The sequence below is a fragment of the Megalobrama amblycephala genome, linkage group LG1 (assembly GCF_018812025.1).
Source record: "Megalobrama amblycephala isolate DHTTF-2021 linkage group LG1, ASM1881202v1, whole genome shotgun sequence".
Taxonomy (NCBI): Eukaryota; Metazoa; Chordata; class Actinopteri; order Cypriniformes; family Xenocyprididae; genus Megalobrama; species Megalobrama amblycephala.
Window position 1 is genome coordinate 28,642,897 of NC_063044.1, and position 19,269 is coordinate 28,662,165.

The 19,269-nt window shown below is 38.5% G+C and overlaps 1 protein-coding gene across 2 annotated transcripts in view; it reads left to right on the forward strand.

Annotated features, from left to right (window-relative positions):
• The window catches only part of prkar1b (protein kinase, cAMP-dependent, regulatory, type I, beta), an 81,785-nt gene that overhangs the window by 43,725 nt on the left and 18,791 nt on the right, over window positions 1–19,269 (forward strand). For both annotated transcript variants that reach the window (XM_048188023.1, XM_048188015.1), the window contains exons 5-8: window positions 4,192–4,253; window positions 5,838–5,884; window positions 14,764–14,922; window positions 17,760–17,820. In XM_048188023.1, the coding sequence (XP_048043980.1) occupies window positions 4,192–4,253; window positions 5,838–5,884; window positions 14,764–14,922; window positions 17,760–17,820 (329 nt within the window). The remainder of the gene's footprint in view (window positions 1–4,191; window positions 4,254–5,837; window positions 5,885–14,763; window positions 14,923–17,759; window positions 17,821–19,269) is intronic.

A 19,269-nucleotide genomic window follows, 5' to 3' on the forward strand; every position in this document is an offset into this window, starting at 1 on the left:
TTGATGAATAGAAAGTCCAAAAAGAACAGCAATCATTTAAAATATAAATCTTATTATAAATGTCTTTACTGTGATTTTTGATCAATTTAATGTTTTCTTTCCCAGAAGTTCCCCAAACTTTTGAACCAGTAGTTTGTTTCTTGAACCTTTGACCTTGCTGTTGCTAGCACCACTAGTTGAGCTATAAGAGCTTTCTTTCATCCTCCAACCTTACAGTACTTCTCAGACACTTCCCACCCACTCCTTTCTCAAATTTAAGACCAATCTCACCACCGCTCATCACCGGCCACCTTCTCAATCCCTTTCTCCTCCCTTTACCTCAAGGCTTCTCCTCTGATCTTTCCTCCATCTGACATCATACTCCATGACATCACACTTTGAGTTTAACCATTCTGGTTCATTTAATGGCTACTCACAGCACTGTTGTAACCACTTTACCTCGCTGAAATAGCCGCGGTTCAGTTCTCCAGGGAGCCATCATCATCATCTCCCACTGAAATCGTAAGTCTCGTAACGCCGCTGGGTTGTGAATGGGTTTGAGTGCCGGGGAATCCCCGCAGCCAGACAACTGATGAGAGCTCTCATGGTGGAACGTTTTAAATAAACATCCTTTACACTCAGTAAACTTCTAAAACCAAGTGCTTGTGACTGAAGACCACCTACCAGATGCTCCATTATTTGCTCTCAAGACTGGAATATGAGCTTCAATGCCTCTAATCATTGCATTACTGTTTTCTCTGAAGTACAATGCGTGCAATTACTTTTATTTTCACAAATATGAACTAATTTTAACAACCGCTTGCTGCTCCTACATGTTTGTTTGCCTTAGTTGCATTATTAGTGGTGTTTGCTAATGCCACTATTGGTAATACATGGGTTAGGGATTTGTTCAATTTGAAAAATTAAAATCTACAGCTATTAAAAATCATATTTTAAATAAAGTTGAAATAAAATTATTAGATGAAATAAAATTATTACATGAATTTTATCGAACAGGGCTCCAGACTGCGACCAAATGGTCACATTTTGCGTCCTTTTTTCTTGCTGGTGCGAGTAAATTTTGTTAGAGATTGCACTGGTGTGACCACCACGTTGCCCAACTGATAAGAGCTGCCTTTTCTGTTGCATATGAAAAACATCAAACGGCAAATGAAACGAAAGCAGAGTGAACTAGGGCTGGGACAATAAATCCTTGCATTGCGAATTGAGAAATTATTCTAAAATTTCTGAATGCATGGCAATTCTCTCTCAAATCGATTTTGAGCTTAGTTTTTAACAGCAAGCTGTACTCTGCTTGCTTCCAATTCTTTACACACACCACTTGAACCTAAAATAATCATTCATAAAGTTCGAAAAGGTTGAAGGTCGAATTACAAGGGTGTTTGCAGTGGGCTGTGTTTACATTAATCTTGTGTCATAAAAGCATTCTGAGATGCAAGTACATAGCCGAACGCACGGGCACTCTTCTTCATGAGCATTTGAGAAAAACTAGCCTAGAGCGCCATCTGCTGTTTAAAAACTAAGCTCAGAATCGATTTGAGAGAGAATCGCGATGCCTTGGGAAAATCTGCACTGATTTATTATCCCAGCCCTAGAACAAACCTGGGCTTCTCGTTTGAGCTGCGCATTGCGGACCGTTTATCAGCTTGGACAAATACAGCGCAGCACAAACTAAGAACAGGTTTACTCGTGGGCTGATCTTGATCACGTGACACTGCTACTACACAGCACTGGGAGATCCAGTGAGAAAGCATTTGAATTTGCCACAGTATTAATAACATCACAGCTAGATCTAGTGAGAAGCATTAAAGGTGCCCTAGAACTTTTTTTACAAGATGTAATATAAGTCTAAGGTGTCCCCTGAATGTGTCTGTGAAGTTTCAGCTCAAAATACCCCATAGATTTTTTTTTAATTCATTTTTTTAACTGCCTATTTTGGGGCATCATTAGAAATGAGCCGATTCAGGGTGTGTGGCCCTTTAATTCTCGTGCTCCACGCCCCAAGAGCTCGCGCTTGCCTTAAACAACATAAAAAAAGTTCACACAGCTAATATAACCCTCAAAATGGATCTTTACAAAGTGTTCGTCATGCAGCATGTCTAATCGCGTAAGTACAGTGTTTATTTTGATGTTTACATTGATTCTGAATGAGTTTGATAGTGCTCCGTGGCTAACTGCTAATGCTACACTGTTGGAGAGATTTATAAAGAATGAAGTTGTGTTTATGAATTATACAGACTTGCAAGTGTTTAAAAATGAAAATAGCGACGGCTCTTTTGTCTCCGTGAATACAGTAAGAAACGATGGTAAATTTAACCACATTTAACAGTACATTAGCAACATGCTAACGAAACATTTAGAAAGACAATTTACAAATATCACTAAAAATATCATGATATCATGGATCATGTCAGTTATTATCGCTCCATCTGCCATTTTTCGCTATTGTCTTTGCTTGCTTTCCTAGTCTGATGATTCAGCTGTGCACACCCAGACGTTCTGCCCTTGTCTAATGCCTTGAACATGAGCTGGCATATGCAAATATTGGGGGCGTACATATTAATGATCCCGACTGTTACGTAACAGTGTTATGTTGAGATTCGCCTGTTCTTCGGAGGTCTTTTAAACAAATGAGATTTATATAAGAAGGAGCAAACAATGGAGTTTGAGACTCACTGTATGTCTTTTCCATGTACTGAACTCTTGTTATTTAACTATGCCGAGGTAAATTCAATTTTTGAATCTCGGGCACCTTTAAAATTTGGCATGGAATCATATCAGATCAAATAATGCTGCCATAGAAAAATGGAGAAACTTTGTCCGATGAATGAAATGAACAAGTTATAGATGGCTTTTCAGTCCACAAATCACCAATATTTACCATGGATTTATTATAACACTAACTGTAACCATGGTATTGTGGCAGAAATAGTCGAATGTTCATTTCAGGGTTCGTACAACAACTTTTTGAGAGTGAAATTCAAGGACTTTCAAGTGCTTCACACTTTTTCCAGCACTTCAAAGCTCTAAATATTATCAAATTTAAATATTATTTTAATGTGATGACAAAAAAAAATAAAAAATCCCCCTCTTAATGAAATTATTTCTCAACTCAAGCTCAGTGCTTTACTTTCAAATGTGCATTTCAAAGAAATAAACATTATTGGTTACTGCACTTATTAATGCAAAACAATAGTCATTTTATGGTTAAATTACCTTTTATGAATAAAAATCCCCCAACCCCCAGCGCTAGCACTGCTCTCAAATGTTAGTCTGGAGCCTTGTAGAAGTACAGAAGTTATTTCATAGAAGTACTAAATTACTAAAACTGAAATAAGCTAAATAGAACTAAACAAGCTAAATGTTTTTTTTTAAAAAAAAGCCTAAACCTAATAAAAATGACAAAGCACAAAAAAATGACTACAAATTAAACTAAAATTAAAATAAAAACTGAAAATATACACGCCGATACGCTATTCAAAATATTAATAAATTCTATCATAGTTTATAAATAATACTAAAACAACACTAGTTAGTAACTCATCCCACACTGTTTGTGTTACAGACTTGAACAATTCCTCAAGTCATGCGGCTTGTTGTGGAGATGTCAAGCATATTTACTCAGCATGTAAACATAACATAAATACAACCACAGAGGCATTGACAACACAACAGCAGCAGCAAATAAACACTGTTTACATCCGGCAGCAGTAATGGGAGAGGTGTATTGTGGGAACAGAGTCAGGGGTCATGTGTAGTGACTGACACACCAGTGGCTGCCGAAAAAAAGACAATGAATGGAAGTGCATTATCAGGGTCATAGACTTGTAACACTTATGACACTCTTTACCTTCACACAGGCACGGTTGTGTGGTTTTGTTTGTTGTTCGAGGGTGTGTGCCTCGTGAAGAGCAGAGACTGAGCATTGTCATCTTTTATACAGTTTTGTAAAATACATGTTTCTGTGGATATGGTGAAAACTGGCCGTACGCCATGGAGTGAAGGGTGTGATACAGTAGTGTTGACATGATCGTGTCATGTTTGACCTCTGTGACTACAGCATGTACTTGACACTTCCAGCTGTAAAGATGACACTGATATTACTATCTGAGTATTTTATTTGTGTATTTGAATTTCCAATGCTTGAATGAGAGATTACTCTAACATATCTTTCTTTTTTTTTTCCCCCAGTGACATATTTGATGCCATGTTCCCGGTCACTCACATCGCTGGGGAAACAGTAATCCAGCAAGGTACAGTATAGAAAGACCATGAGCTTGATATCAAACACATCTCATAGACTTTCATTGTTTTTATATTATTTAACTTCTGGGGAATCATTTTACTACTATCTAAATGGTCTTACTATGATACACTCCTGTTGTTCTTTAATATTGTAGCATTTTTGGCACATGAATCCAAGCTTGTGTAGCTAAAGGTGTCTGTGGTCATTCTATTGAATGTTACATTACATTTATGTACTTGCAGTACACGTACAGTGCAAAATACAAGACACAAACCTTAGAAAAGTATTATCAAAAGTGCAAATGCATTGCAGATTGTTTTAGTTATGCAAGAAGGAACGGTGGGTGATGAGGGTTTTTTCTATAGTCAAACAATGAGCTCTTTTTGGTTTCATGTGGAGTTCATAAAGCAATAGAGAACAGTGAACTGCATGCATGACTTACATACTCTCTGTGCAATGCAATTCTTGAAACAGAGTTTCAAAGCATTTATCTAACATGGACAGATTGCCCATAAAAGTAGATCTAGGAATGTACAAAGTTTTGTTTGTGTGTGTGTGTGTGTGTGTGTGTGCGTGTGCGTGTGTGTAGAAGTGTGTGTTTTTGTTCTCGTCAAATATTTGACTGCACTCTGTGACTCAAGGATCTGTTGGCCAAAAAACAGAAACTTCAGAGCAGAGGTGATAAAAGACAGGAAGACAGGAACAATACTAAGAAAAATGAGCTGAATGGGTTGAAAGAAAGAGAGACGGCGAGTAAGAGAGGGAGAGGGCACTAGCGATCGGTGAGTGTGTTAAGATAAATTGCTTGTGTGATTTACGAGCGCTTAGTGTGTTCGGTGTTAATTAGCCCCGTGAACCCACGTGAACTCGGCAGTGCACGGACTCTTTTAACTCTTTGGCTCGCACAAACACACACACGCTCGCTACCAGGATCCCAAACACCAGTTTCAACACACACTTAGACCTCAAAGACCCTCTGAACCTACAGAAATGCTTTATGAGACGGCCTTTAACTTGGAAATGTTGATCAGAGCCTGTGGCTTCTGGCACGCCCAAACGTCCATTAAGCTCTCAGATGGGGTGTAGAAGATGAAGCCTGGGAATCATTTAGATGGCACTGCTCTGGGAGGTGGTGACGTTTTTAAAGTGGTGTGCCATCTTTTATCTTTGATATGCACGTCTATGTGTACGGTCTTGGGAAATAGGGAGTCGGAAAAGGGATTGAATCTGGGAAAGAGACAAAATTATTTATCTTTTCCTCCTTTCAATCCTGAATTTAAAGGTCCCATGAAATTAAAATGGGAGTTTTGTTGCTTTTAGTACATTTTTGTTAGCTGTGGGGGCCCTTAAAAGGTTGCAGAATTCACTTTTTGTAGATATATAAATGGATTTACAATGTTGAGCATAAGAGACTTCTTTCAAAAACTTATCTTATTGATCCCATATCGACTTATGTTTAGTATTGTATGTAGATTTTCACAACTGAGCAAAAAAACAGGAGGGAAAATAGGCTATTGTATGTATCTTTAGTCTTCTCAATGAAGTTGGTTGATTGGAATAAACTCACGATTTTCTCTTGTTTCTTTCTCAGGTGATGAAGGAGACAACTTCTATGTGATTGATCAAGGAGAAGTTGATGTGAGTTCAGTATTTCATACTGTTTCTACAGTCAAACTCATACATGTACTGTGGTATATGCAACTTAGCAAGATAAACTCATGAAACAGACTTTATTAAAGTGCCCCTCAGATATTACCTTTCATAACTGTAAAAAATAAATCCATAAAATAACAGCTCATTACCTGGACATTATCCAATAATTTTACGGACATTTCCGTTAACCCTAAAACACAATGCAATAAAGTGCAATTCTAAATACAGGTAAAACACCTGTAAAAAATAAAAACGGAAAAATTCCGTTACATTAATACTGTAGCTTTTTTAGAGTGCAGGGTTATATAGCTGTTTGTGAATGTAAAAGGTCTGCAAAGTTTCAAAGATCAAAGTGCACGATAAATGGAGTTACTGCTTCCAAAAAGAAAGAACCGATTCTGAACTGCCTGAAATGAGTCGTCAGTAATTTCAGTCTTACTTCCTGATCGAACCTACGTAAGTTTGTAACATATCTGCAAAATGATCACCTGTGGTCTTCATTGGCTGCCTGCAAACGATGGACCCTATTTGAACAATCTAAACAACACAGGGTCTAAAGTGCACGCCGCAAGTGCGCTTGGGGCGTGTCCGAATCCACTTTTGTTAGTTTAAGGACGGGAAAAATGGTCTGCTAATCTCTTAATGAGTAATGGGTGTGTTTTGGCCATAATGTACAATAAATCAATCAGAGTCTCATCTCCCATTCCCTTTAAAAGCCAGTTGCGCTCGCGGCATGGCGGATTCACTATTTACATGGCGGAATTTGCAAGCAAAAAAAACGAATACTTCTCTAGCAAGGAAACGGATCATCAACGGCAGACTATCTACGGGAAAAGCCGGATTCTACCAAAGCATTTTTATCTTTATGCACACAATAATAATCTGTAATCCTTTTATTTTTAATATTTGGCATGTTTGTGTGCTGCTTACCCTGTGTGTGTAACAAGCAGAGTGTACGCGTGTTGTGTATCCGCATATAGGCGCATATTACTTACGCGCTCTTTAAATAACAAAACAAATATTGCACCATTGACTATAGAGCAGGTTTCAGTTGGTCAATGGCACAGTCTATTTCAGTTGCCTCAAAATGGCAACACGCCAACAATGCACCTGAACACACCTTGGACCAGCACGCCCATGGGCGAACAGATGGTCGCAAATGCATTTGCTATTTAAACAACGCGATGCAGGATGTGAAAATGATAACTGTGTCGGGCTGAAACTAGCAAAAACCACTTGCATCGCGCCTGGCGCCACATTGCACCGGGTGTATGATAGGGCCCTAAGTCTCAAACATTGTAGTTGTAGCTGAGAACTGGAAGAGTTTGGTTCATATTATCGACATGTCGAGAAGACGCTGTTTTCTGTGCTGCCAAAGCAAATCCACTTTGATGCACTTCTAAAGGATGGAATTGATACGGTGAAATGGACTCCATCTTTACTGTTTGTATCACTGTGTATACAAGTGCAGAGGAAGCCTTCTCAGCTGAAATTCAGATATGGGAATGGGCGTTTCGTTTCTGACACATAAGCAGTAGACCAATCACAAGTGATTGAGTGGTTGAATCCTTTATCAAACCGTTTCAGACACTGTGAGAAAAGAAGTTTTGAAAGAGAAGTGTTTTTGTTCTTGAATGCATGTAAACCTGTTGTAGGAGACCTTCAAAACAAAATTAGAAACCTTTAAAATTGCATAAAATGGGCACTTTAATAATAGGGGCACAGCAGTGAACAGATGCTCTGGGACTGATTGATCTACATCCGTAATACATTGAAATGTTATCCATCACTGCAAAATAAAAAATAAAAATAAAATCTGTGTTGCATAGAGAAAACATCTGATTTTTAATGACAGTTAAGCCCCCATTTTCTTATTTCTGTAAAGAAATATATACAGTGGGTACGGAAAGTATTCAGACCCCCTTAAATGTTTCACTCTTTGTTATATTGCAGCCATTTGCTAAAATCATTTAAGTTCATTTTTTTCCTCATTAATGTACACACAGCACCCCATATTGACAGAAAAACACAGAATTGTTGACATTTTTGCAGATTTATTAAAAAAGAAAAACTCAAATATCACATGGTCCTAAGTATTCAGACCCTTTGCTCAATATTTAGTCGAAGCATCCTTTTGATCCAATACAGCCATGAGTCTTTTTGGGAAAGATGCAACAAGTTTTTCACACCTGGATTTGGGGATCCTCTGCCATTCCTCCTTGCAGATCCTCTCCAGTTCTGTCAGGTTGGATGGTAAACGTTGGTGGACAGCCATTTTTAGGTCTCTCCAGAGATGCTCAATTGGGTTTAAGTCAGGGGTCTGGCTGGGCCATTCAAGAACAGTCACAGAGTTGTTGTGAAGCCACTCCTTCATTATTTTAGCTGTGTGCTTAGGGTCATTGTCTTGTTGGAAGGTAAGCCTTCGGCCCAGTCTGAGGTCCTGAGCACTCTGGAGAAGGTTTTCGTCCATGATATCCTTGTACTTGGCCGCATTCATCTTTCCCTCAATTGCAACCAGTCGTCCTGTCCCTGCAGCTGAAAAACACCCCCACAGCATGATGCTGCCACCACCATGCTTCACTGTTGGGACTGTATTGGACAGGTGATGAGCAGTGCCTGGTTTTCTCCACACATACCGCTTAGAATTAAGGCCAAAAAGTTCTATCTTGGTCTCATCAGACCAGAGAATCTTATTTCTCACCATCTTGGCAAACTCCATGCGGGCTTTCATGTGTCTTGCACTGAGGAGAGGCTTCCGTCGGGCCACTCTGCCATAAAGCCCCGACTGGTGGAGGGCTGCAGTGATAGTTGACTTTCTACAACTTTCTCCCATCTCCCGACTGCATCTCTGGAGCTCAGCCACAGTGATCTTTGGGTTCTTCTTTACCTCTCTCACCAAGGCTCTTCTCCCCCGATAGCTCAGTTTGGCCGGACGGCCGCCTCTAGGAAGGGTTCTGGTCGTCCCAAACGTCTTCCATTTAAGGATTATGGAGGCCACTGTGCTCTTAGGAACCTTAAGTGCAGCAGAAATTTTTTTGTAACCTTGGCCAGATCTGTGCCTTGCCACAATTCTGTCTCTGAGCTCTTCAGGCAGTTCCTTTGACCTCATGATTCTCATTTGCTCTGACATGCACTGTGAGCTGTAAGGTCTTATATAGACACGTGTGTGGCTTTCCTAATCAAGTCCAATCAGTATAATCAAACACAGCTGGACTCAAATGAAGGTGTAGAACCATCTCAAGGATGATCAGAAGAAATGGACAGCACCTGAGTTAAATATATGAGTGTCACAGCAAGGGGTCTGAATACTTAGGACCATGTGATATTTGAGTTTTTCTCTTTTAATAAATCTGCAAAAATGTCAACAATTCTGTGTTTTTCTGTCAATATGGGGTGCTGTGTGTACATTAATGAGGGAAAAAAATGAACTTAAATGATTTTAGCAAATGGCTGCAATATAACAAAGAGTGAAAAATTTAAGGGGGTCTGAATACTTTCCGTACCCACTGTATATATAAAATCAATACAGTAATGAAAGTTTGAGATGGGAATGTGTTTAAACATGGTAATTAAATGTACCAATTTAATCTAATGTGCAAAAAATAAATAAATAAATTGTTTTTCCCTCCCATTGACTTCAGAGTGAAATGTAACCTGGGAATGTTTTTTTTTTTTTGATGTTCACACAACTATGACATGAGAATTTCTGAAACATCCTATCATATAGACCTAAAATAGTAGGTCTATATGATAAAAATCTTACTCACTGACCTCTTTTTACACTACAAAAAAACTGGAACACTGACTGCCATTGTTTTACCTTCCCAAAGATGACATGGATAAAGTTCAAGTGAAGTGATGTGTCATTATCTCCAGAGAGAATCCATTTCCCAGTTTTGTTTTAAAGAGATGATAAGAAGCTTTCAAATAGATTTTATTTGTACATGCATATGATTTATTTAGAATTTGCTTTTATCACCCTGGGAATCTGTAGTATTTTTCTTCCCCCATTTTTGGTTCTTCAGTAAATAGGATTGTTTAGTTAAAAGGGGCCTTTTTCCACACTTTTCTAGCATTTTATTTTTTCCCCAGAGTCCATTTATAATGGCAGTTATGATTACTTGAACCAAAAGTTTAGTTTTTATGACCATTTTCCACGCTCCCTATGACTCTTAGAATTAAGCTGACTGTTTTTTTCTACCATATGTATATGTAAAGAATCTCTTTACATGTGAACAGACTAACAACCGTCAGGTCAAGTTGCTGAATAGTGAATAGTAAACTTGAATAAATATGAATATAAACTACCCTTTTTTTGTGAAAGAAGTCTTTTAAGCTCATCAAGACTGCATTTATTTAATCAAAAATGCAGTAATATTGTGAAATATCTTTACAATTTAAAATAATGGTCTTCTATTTGAATCTATTTTAAATTATAATTTATTCCTGTGATCAAAGCTGAATTTTCAGCATCATTACTCCAGTCTTCAGTGTCACATGATCCTTCAGAAATCATTCTGATATGCTGATTTGGTGATACATTTTTATTAAGGATTCTTTGATAAATACAAAGAACAGCATGATTTTTTTTTTTTTTTTGTATATAAAAGTCTTTATAATGTCTTTTGTTCAATTTAATGTAACCTTGCTGAATAAAAGTGTTAATTCCTTTGAAGAAAGAAAAATCTTACTGACCCTGATAAATGTGGGTAGTCATATGTTTATATGCTTAAGGTTGTGACTTAACATTGACAATTTCTAATTGGCCCATTTTGAATCTAGTATTGGTCAAGCTGTTTTATTTTAAAAGAACAAGAAAAACCCTGTTTTTCCAACACAGACTTGTACATTTGAACACTATATCTTAATATTCTTTGTTATTAACAGTCTTGTTTGTGCTTAGTGGTCATCTGTGTGATATATCGGTGCTAATATTTCTCCTCTGCTCTGGATGAGCTCCGAGGGCGCATTGAGTCAGCACTGGGTCACTGCCACATCAGATTGTGTCGTATCAAGCTCTTGGGTCAGAGCCAGAGCGCAGAGAGCCCGAGCACAAAGCCCGACTCGCTCAATCCACTGTACACCACACTAGTGCTGTCAAACACATGCAAAATACATGTTTACAGACTTCCAGTCTTCTCATATGAGTAAGTGTGCACACTCAGCTCCATAAACCTCCCAGACATACGCAAACATGCTGGAATGTCAAGATACGTCTTGAATACGACGTGATGTCTCTCATTAGCAGAGAGGATAAATCTCCTGTGACTTTGGAGCGCATAGTACTGCATGCTAATCGAGAATGTGTTCAAATTTGGAATTCATTAGCACGCGCACACTCTCATGAAGAAAAAAATGCACTTTTAGTCACTTAGGGACAGATTTACTAACAGCTTGCGCCAGCGCAAACCTTTTTTTTGGCATTAAAAAATTACTGTCAGAATTTACTAAAGACGCAGTGAAAAATTAGCACTGAAAAGGCATGGACACAGTTATTTTGCAGCAGACTTTATTGCATATGCATTTGTAGGAGTTTCCCTTTCAGGCGCAAAATTCATGAGGAGAGTATTTAAATTAATCATGCATGGTGATTTACCTTGCATGATTCACTCTAATTTGCCCTGTTTAGTAAATCAGGCCCTTAAAGTCATATTTCTAGGGCTGACCCCTAATTGTCGACCAAACGTTATTTGATGAGAAAAGGCTTGGTCAACCAAATTTTAATTAGTCGGTCGATCGCAAAAAAACAAACTCCACAGGAATCGGCAGTCCGTGGAGTCATGCAGTTCATGACGGACAGCTGGATAACATGGCTGGTCCATGTTGTAATTATGTTGGGCAGGAAATCCTCATTCAATCTCAAACATGAATTAGCTTTTGAAAAAATTGAGTAGTAGCAAAGTCCCTTTAAGACAAGTCATGTCACTTGGCGGCCATCTTTGAAACGCCTCTCGGGCATGCAAGTGCAGCTCCTATCTCTCTGAATGGGGAAACATCAAATTCTCCAAAACTGTTTGCCATGCTTATGATTAAATTTCATATTTGAAATCACCAATGAAATCTGACAACTGTCTCATAAAGTTTGTTTCTAAATGCTTGAATCATGACAAAAAACTACATTTTTCAGGCTAATGCACATGCGCAGTCCTAAACCTGCATCTTAAGGCAGGAACACACCAAGCTGACGGTCGGCCGACCAAGTTTTCTCAGTGTGTTCTGCACTGTCGACTTAAGTTGGTCCCTCCGATTCGATTAGAACACTGACTGTTTCTACCAGAGCTTCTAACGGCAGCTGCAGTGCCACGATGACTTTACTAATCAGTGATTGGCTCTTTTATTTATATGCAGTGCGTCATATTGTGAGTTGCACTTTCTCCCACTCATAGTAATACAAATGCACAGTCTTTCTATAACCATCAGGCATAACATTATGAGCACTGACAGGTGAAGTAAATAACACTGATTATCTCTTCATCACCTGTTAGTGGGTGGGATATATTAGGCAGGAAGTGAACATTTTGTCCTCAAAGTTGATGTGTTAGAAACAGGAAAAATGAGCAAGCGTAAGGATTTGAGCGAGTTTGACAAGGACCAAATTGTGATGGTTAGACGACTGTCAGAGCATCTCAAAACTGCAGCTCTTGTGGGGTGTTCCCAGTCTGCAGTGGTCAGTATCTATCAAAAGTGGTCCAAGGAAGGAACAGTGGTGAACTGGTGACAGGATCATGGGCGGCCAAGGCTCACTGATGCACGTGAGGAGCGAAGGGCGGCCCTTGTGGTCCGATCCAACAGACGAGCTACTGTAGCTCAAATTGCTCAAGAAGTTAATGCTGGTTCTGATGGAAAGGTGTCAGAATACACAGTGCATCGCAGTTTGTTGCGTATGGGGCTGCATAGACACAGACAAGTCAGGGTGCCCATGCTGACCCCTGTCCACCGCTGAAAGCACCAACAGTGGGCACGTGAGCATCAGAACTGGACCACGGAGCAATGGAAGAAGGTGGCCTGGTCTGATGAATCACGTTTTCTTTTACATCACGTGGATGGCTGGGTGCGTGAGCGTCGCTTACCTGGGGAACACACTGCACCAGGATGCACTATGGGAAGAAGACAAGCTGGCGGAGGCAGTGTGATGCTTTGGGCAATGTTCTGCTGGAAAACCTTGGGTCCTGCCATCCATGTGGATGTTACATTGACACGTACCACCTACCTAAGCATTGTTGCAGACCATGTACACCCTTTCATGGAAATGGTATTCCCTGGTGGCAGTGGCCTCTTTCAGCAGGATAATGCACCCTGCCACAGAGCAAAAATAGTTCAGGAATGGTTTGAGGAGCACAACAACGAGTTTTAGGTGTTGACTTGGCCTCCAAATTCCCCAGATCTGTGGGATGTGCTGAACAAACATGTCCGATCCATGGAGGCTCCACCTCGCAACTTACAGGACTTAAAGGATCTGCTGCTAACATCTTGGTGCCGATACCACAGCACACCTTCAGGGGTCTAGTGGAGTCCATACCTCGATGGGTCAGGGCTGTTTTAGCAGCAAAAGGGGGACCAACACAATATTAGGTGGTCATAATGTTATGCCTGATCGGTGTATGAAGTCTTTTGTAGTAGCCTAATGTTAGCCACTTTACATGGCCACTTGCTTTAACGTCAATCTAGATAAATGTCCTATTATTAGCTATTATTTCTGATTTTTCCAACACAGTCACAATCATAACTTTTGCCTGTACACTGTGCAAGCGTTATGTGTATTCTTGAGCACTTAATTTATATGTTAAAGACTAATATTTGCCATTATTTTTGTCCGTTGTTTCAATAAAATGACTGAATTCGAGACAGATTATTGCAAAGAATGTTAAACGCAACTTCTCACCTTAAGTGACATGTTGGCCATCTCTGTGGAGGCTTTGACCCAAACCTGCTCGAGTGGCCAGTCTGGACAGCAGAGATACCTGTGGAATGTGTCTTAGATGGCTGGCAGAACGCCTGGCCCAAGTAGGACCAGCGTTTATTTCTGCCCCATGTGTTAGCTTTTTTTTTTTTTTTTATTATCTCCCCTCATAAAATCAACAAGTGGATTGTGTGTCTACAGGTGAAACCCAATCAGGCTCTGTGGAAAATGCGAAAGAGGCTCTTTGTGCTTGTCTATGCGCGTGGCTGTTGAAAACCACGCACGGACACATACACACACAGATTCAGTGAGAGATTCTCTTCGGCAGCATCTTACGGTTGTGCCAAAACGAAAGACAAAACAGGGGAAAGAGTCTCAAGGTGTTATCTAATTCCTCGTAAGACACCCTAGAGGACCCAACTGTAGGTTGGGAAGATAGAAGGTGCGAGCTGTGTGTTATCAGATCACCTGCTTCACTATGAATGCCCTTGACTATCATTAGTATGAAACAAGAGTTCAGTCAGTCCTTTAAGATAACATGAAATTGAAATAGAATATTTTCTGTTTAAATGACCCTTTTTGTGTGTAGTTCATCAATGCATATTCTAAAACAAGTGTTTTTTTGTTTTTTTTCATCTTAATCAAAGTGTAATGGGTGAATTTCGCGGATAATTTCATGTCTGTTATATTTATATAGATATAATATTAAGATATCTAACATTTTTTTCAAAAGTTTATGCTGATTTTAATAAAACATACATTATATTATAATTACAGTTAGATTTTTTTCACATATTATATTATATTTTATTATCCCAACAATCATAATAGTCTTAAAAATGGCCTCGAATATTCTAATTTATTATGGAAGTTAATGCTGTTGTGTTCAGTTAACCATTCAAGTTATGCATATTCATGTGTTTTATAAACAGAAATATGTAATGATCTTTCTCTCTCTCCGCAGGTGTATGTAAATGGGGAATGGGTGACCAGTATCGGAGAGGGTGGTAGTTTTGGAGAATTGGCTCTGATATATGGAACTCCTCGAGCCGCTACTGTGAAAGCCAAGACTGACCTGAAACTGTGGGGCATAGACAGAGACAGCTACCGACGCATCCTTATGGTAGAAACACACTCGCACACTTAAATTACACAATGACACAAGGAAAAAATAATGTTAGAAATTCCATTTTGGCTAAATTATCCCTTTAAATGACAATCCCTTCCTCTGCCAATTGTTTGGCATGACTTTCCAGATTGAAACACACTGTTTTCAAACTAAACCAAACTTTCCACCCTTTGGTATTCTTTAACTAAATACTTACCGTCTCGCTCAACAGTGTAATCTGCATCAAGTGCTCCATCTGTAGCAGTGTTTGCGTTTGTAGAGTGTGTTTGTGTGTGTGTGTTGTGGGAATGAATAAATGAATATTTCTAATGCCCCGCAAGCCTCCGTGGAAACAGTTCTCCACACAGAGCCTGACAAGGGACCAATTTAGATTTTTCTGTCAGGGCATCGTTTCGTTTTTCTTTCTCTTTAGTGTCTTCCTCGCTTTCTTATGCAAACACGCACTTATCATGCAGACTTACTCTTAACAACACACACACACACACACACACACACACACACACACACACACACACACACACACAAGTTCTGTGAGAAGAGATTCAGGTTTCAGCTATGCTAAGCTGCTCTTAATTAAACCAGTACTTTATATGATTTGTGTTTGTATATGTGTGTGTGGCTGCAGTCAATTAGAGATGTAAAGTGAGTAATTCATAAAACTGTTAAATGTGTCATATTCCACGTTCACAGTGAGCATTAAAATCTTTTTTGACAGTGTTTATCATAATGTGTGTGAGAGATCCTGTGAAATGGCCTACACTTATGGTGGTTTTCCATTTTATTTTTGAAAAAATCTAATTTGCAATCCACCATTTATTTAATTGAAATTTTAATATTCAATCTAAAATAGCTTTTTGCCCAATCAAAGAAAATCCTGATTATGATAATGATTTAGATATTTTACTAGATTATAAGTATTTTATTTCTTGCATAACATTTTCAATATAGATTTTAAAAGGCTTTTTGACTGAAATGAGGGAAAATGTAACGTATGTATATTTTTATTATTTTATTTTATTACTATGTATTTATTTATTATTATTATCTTTTTATTTATTTTTTGACCCTTCGCAAAGACCCGCCCCCCTTAGTTACTGTTGCTTTGTCCGACAAGCCATGGCGCTGTTAAACCACACGCGGTGAAAAATACATAGCGGAGCAAAGAGGACACTGACAACACATCGACAGACAAAGCAGGTTACTTATGATATTAAACAAAGTCCGAGCTTTCAAACTGTGTAATTTTTTAAGAAATTCGAACAATACAAATCGCTCTTTAATGTGTCGTGACAGATCGCTGTAGAGCCTCAGCTCAAGCGGCTCATGAACCGATCATCTCTTCCTACTAGTTCATTTATAAACATGAATGAACATCAGAAGGAATGTTGTTTCAAACGCAGAAAGACATCAATACACACCATTTTTCAAGTTCAAGTCCACCGAGGTTAATCTTCTAACTCCTGACTGCCATTCTGATTGGTTAGATCGCTTGTCAATCAAACTCCCTGCGAAGGGTCAGTTGTCCAATTAAATAATTTTAAAGACTCTTTGATTGAATTGATGTTTGAAAATATGTAATATTAATTTTATATATTTTCTAATTCTTATTTTTTTAAATTCCAAATGTATTATTATTATTATTATTATTATTATAAATACATTTTTTATTATAAAATAAATTAAAATATTATTATAATTAAATTTGTTGTCCCTAATTCTCCAATTTAATAATACCAAATATATTGTAAATTAAGTATGTTAATATATATATATATATATATATATATATATATATATATATATATATATATATATATATATATATATATATACTTGCGAGCAAAACACTGTATTTTGGTCAGTTTTTTAAGTAGACATTTACACCAATATGCACTAGAATGTGCCTAAAGTTTCTCTAGCAGAAGTGCTTTAATTCACATTTTCTGTGTATAGTCTTTCTTGTTTGCTCTAGTAAAGAGATCTCCACAGACACTTATTCAAGCTTCACAGAGTCTGTCTATAGAAAATATATACTGTTTATTTGGGAAATGTGGTTGAACCAATCCATTAAGCTTGACCAACACTTGCTGGAACGCCGTAGATCACGATGTCATGCCTCACTTTAGTGTCTGCAGGCCATCTTAGATGTTCTTCTGATGTTTTTGTATCTTCTTCTCAAACACCAGGGGTGGAGAGGTCACTGACCTCGTAAGAGAGATGATCTTCACAGCCAGTCAGTGGCTGGACATTTGCGTATACGTCTCATTGTCTCAGATATGAAGGTGGTTTAGTTAATAAAGTTTTCCACTCAGTCTTAGAGGAAGATTTTTACTAAAATTAAATGAAAACAAATGATGCAATTGTTGACATGCTGCAAGAGTAAAGCCCTATAAAATTGATAAAAGTCTGGAGGACACACCTGAGATTACTAAATTTTTCCCAAGAGACAAATCTGAGAACACAGAGACTGCAGTCTCCATTTCTCCTCCATTTAATCTCCTGTCTAGGAGAAACAATTGAGACAATAAGAAGATCATTTGTGATTTTTCTTAACTATGGGACCGTCTCTTCTTAATGCGTTTCTGTGTGTTTTATTTGAGTCAGAGCTGAAAAAGACAACACTAGGAACAAAAGAGAAGGAAGCCAAAACTTTGCTTTAATCTGGATGTTTATAGTTCTTCTTCAGCACTGTGTTTGAGGAAAGTCCCCCGGCTTTGTTCTCAGCACTGTGTTTCTTGTTCTTGTTCCGTAGAGACTGATTAGAGGGCAGGAGCTTATGTTACCTGATGTCCTCCATGTGCCTTCTAACTGCTGCTTTAATATTTTTTTAGGGAAGCACGTTGAGGAAGAGGAAGATGTATGAAGAGTTCCTCAGTAAGGTGTCTATACTTGGTAAGTACAGTAATGAGAATTTTGTTACTGAAATTCATTCTGCTTGTGTTTAATGAATGAGGCTTATAGACTTTATATTGTCTAAGAACTTCTAGTATGCATGAAAATAAATTTTCTAATTATAACCACGAAGAGTTTTATAGTCAAGTAACAGCATTTTAATTTTCTCTGAGAACTCAGAATTCAAAACACTGATCTGAAGAACCTGTAAATGAAGTTAAGAGCATTTTCTTTACCTTCAAAGATCAATATAGCAACTCTATGAGTGGCCCAAAATGGTTCTTTAGAAGGTTCTATGCAGAATTTGAAGAACCTTCTATTTCCGAAGAACCCTTCATTCTAAGAGTGTAGTCTTGATTGACAGACACCGCTACCAGATTCTACCCTGACTTGCATTCCAGTGGTTTTGTTTGGTGAGAGAGAGACAAAGAGGAGCGAGAAAGAGGAACATTAAGATGGTCAGTTCTGCGGTGACCCCTCGTCCTTCAGCACCCTGAGGTCACTCGTCGCTCTAAATGGGGTTATTAAATGGCTGAACAAACACACTCCTCCTCTCGGTTTCCTCTATTTTTCTTTCTCCTCTGTGTTCTCCGTTTCACAGCCCTGTCACGGCCTGTCTTCAAACACCCAGCTCTCTCGCTCTTCAAACCTCTTTTCTTCGCTCGTCTTCTTGCCTTTGAGGGGGGCATGTTTTTGTTTGCGTAAGATTTTTTTTTGAGATTGTGGTGAAATCGGTACCGTTTTGTGAAGTCTTGGCACGTTTTACGATGGTTTGTGAGGTTTTAACGCTTGTGAGGTCTTGCGCAAAAAACTGCTTCAAAAAATAAGAGTCGTATTTTCACATTCAATTGTTACGTCACATGATCAGAATATTTGGGATGTACTTTTGACTTTGACCTTTTAAGCATTCAGCTAGCAATCATTAAAGGATTAGTTCACTTTCACTTCATTTTTCCTGATAATTTAGTCACCCCCATGTCATCCAAGATGTTCATGTCTTTCTTTCTTCAGTTGAAAAGAAATGAAGGTTTTTGAGGAAAACATTCCAGGATTTTTCTCCTTATAGTGGACTTCAATGGACCCCAAACGGTTGAAGGTCAAAATTACAGTTTCAGTGCAGCTTCAAAGGGCTTTAAACGATACCAGACGAGGAATAAGGGTCTTATCTAGAGAAACGGTCGATCATTTTCAAAAAAAATGTAAATGTATATGCTTTATATAAACAAATGATCGCCTTCCAAGTGCTTCCGCCAAAACCGCACTTTCGTATTCTTCAAAAAGCTTACGCTGTATGTCCTACACCTTCCCTATTCTACTTACGGAACGAACGCAGCGGCAGTTCCATTTTTTCTGTAAGTCATTTTTTTCCCGAAAATGACCGATTGTTTCTCTAGATAAGACCCTTATTCCTCGTCTGGTATCGTTTAAAGCCCTTTGAAGCTGCACGGA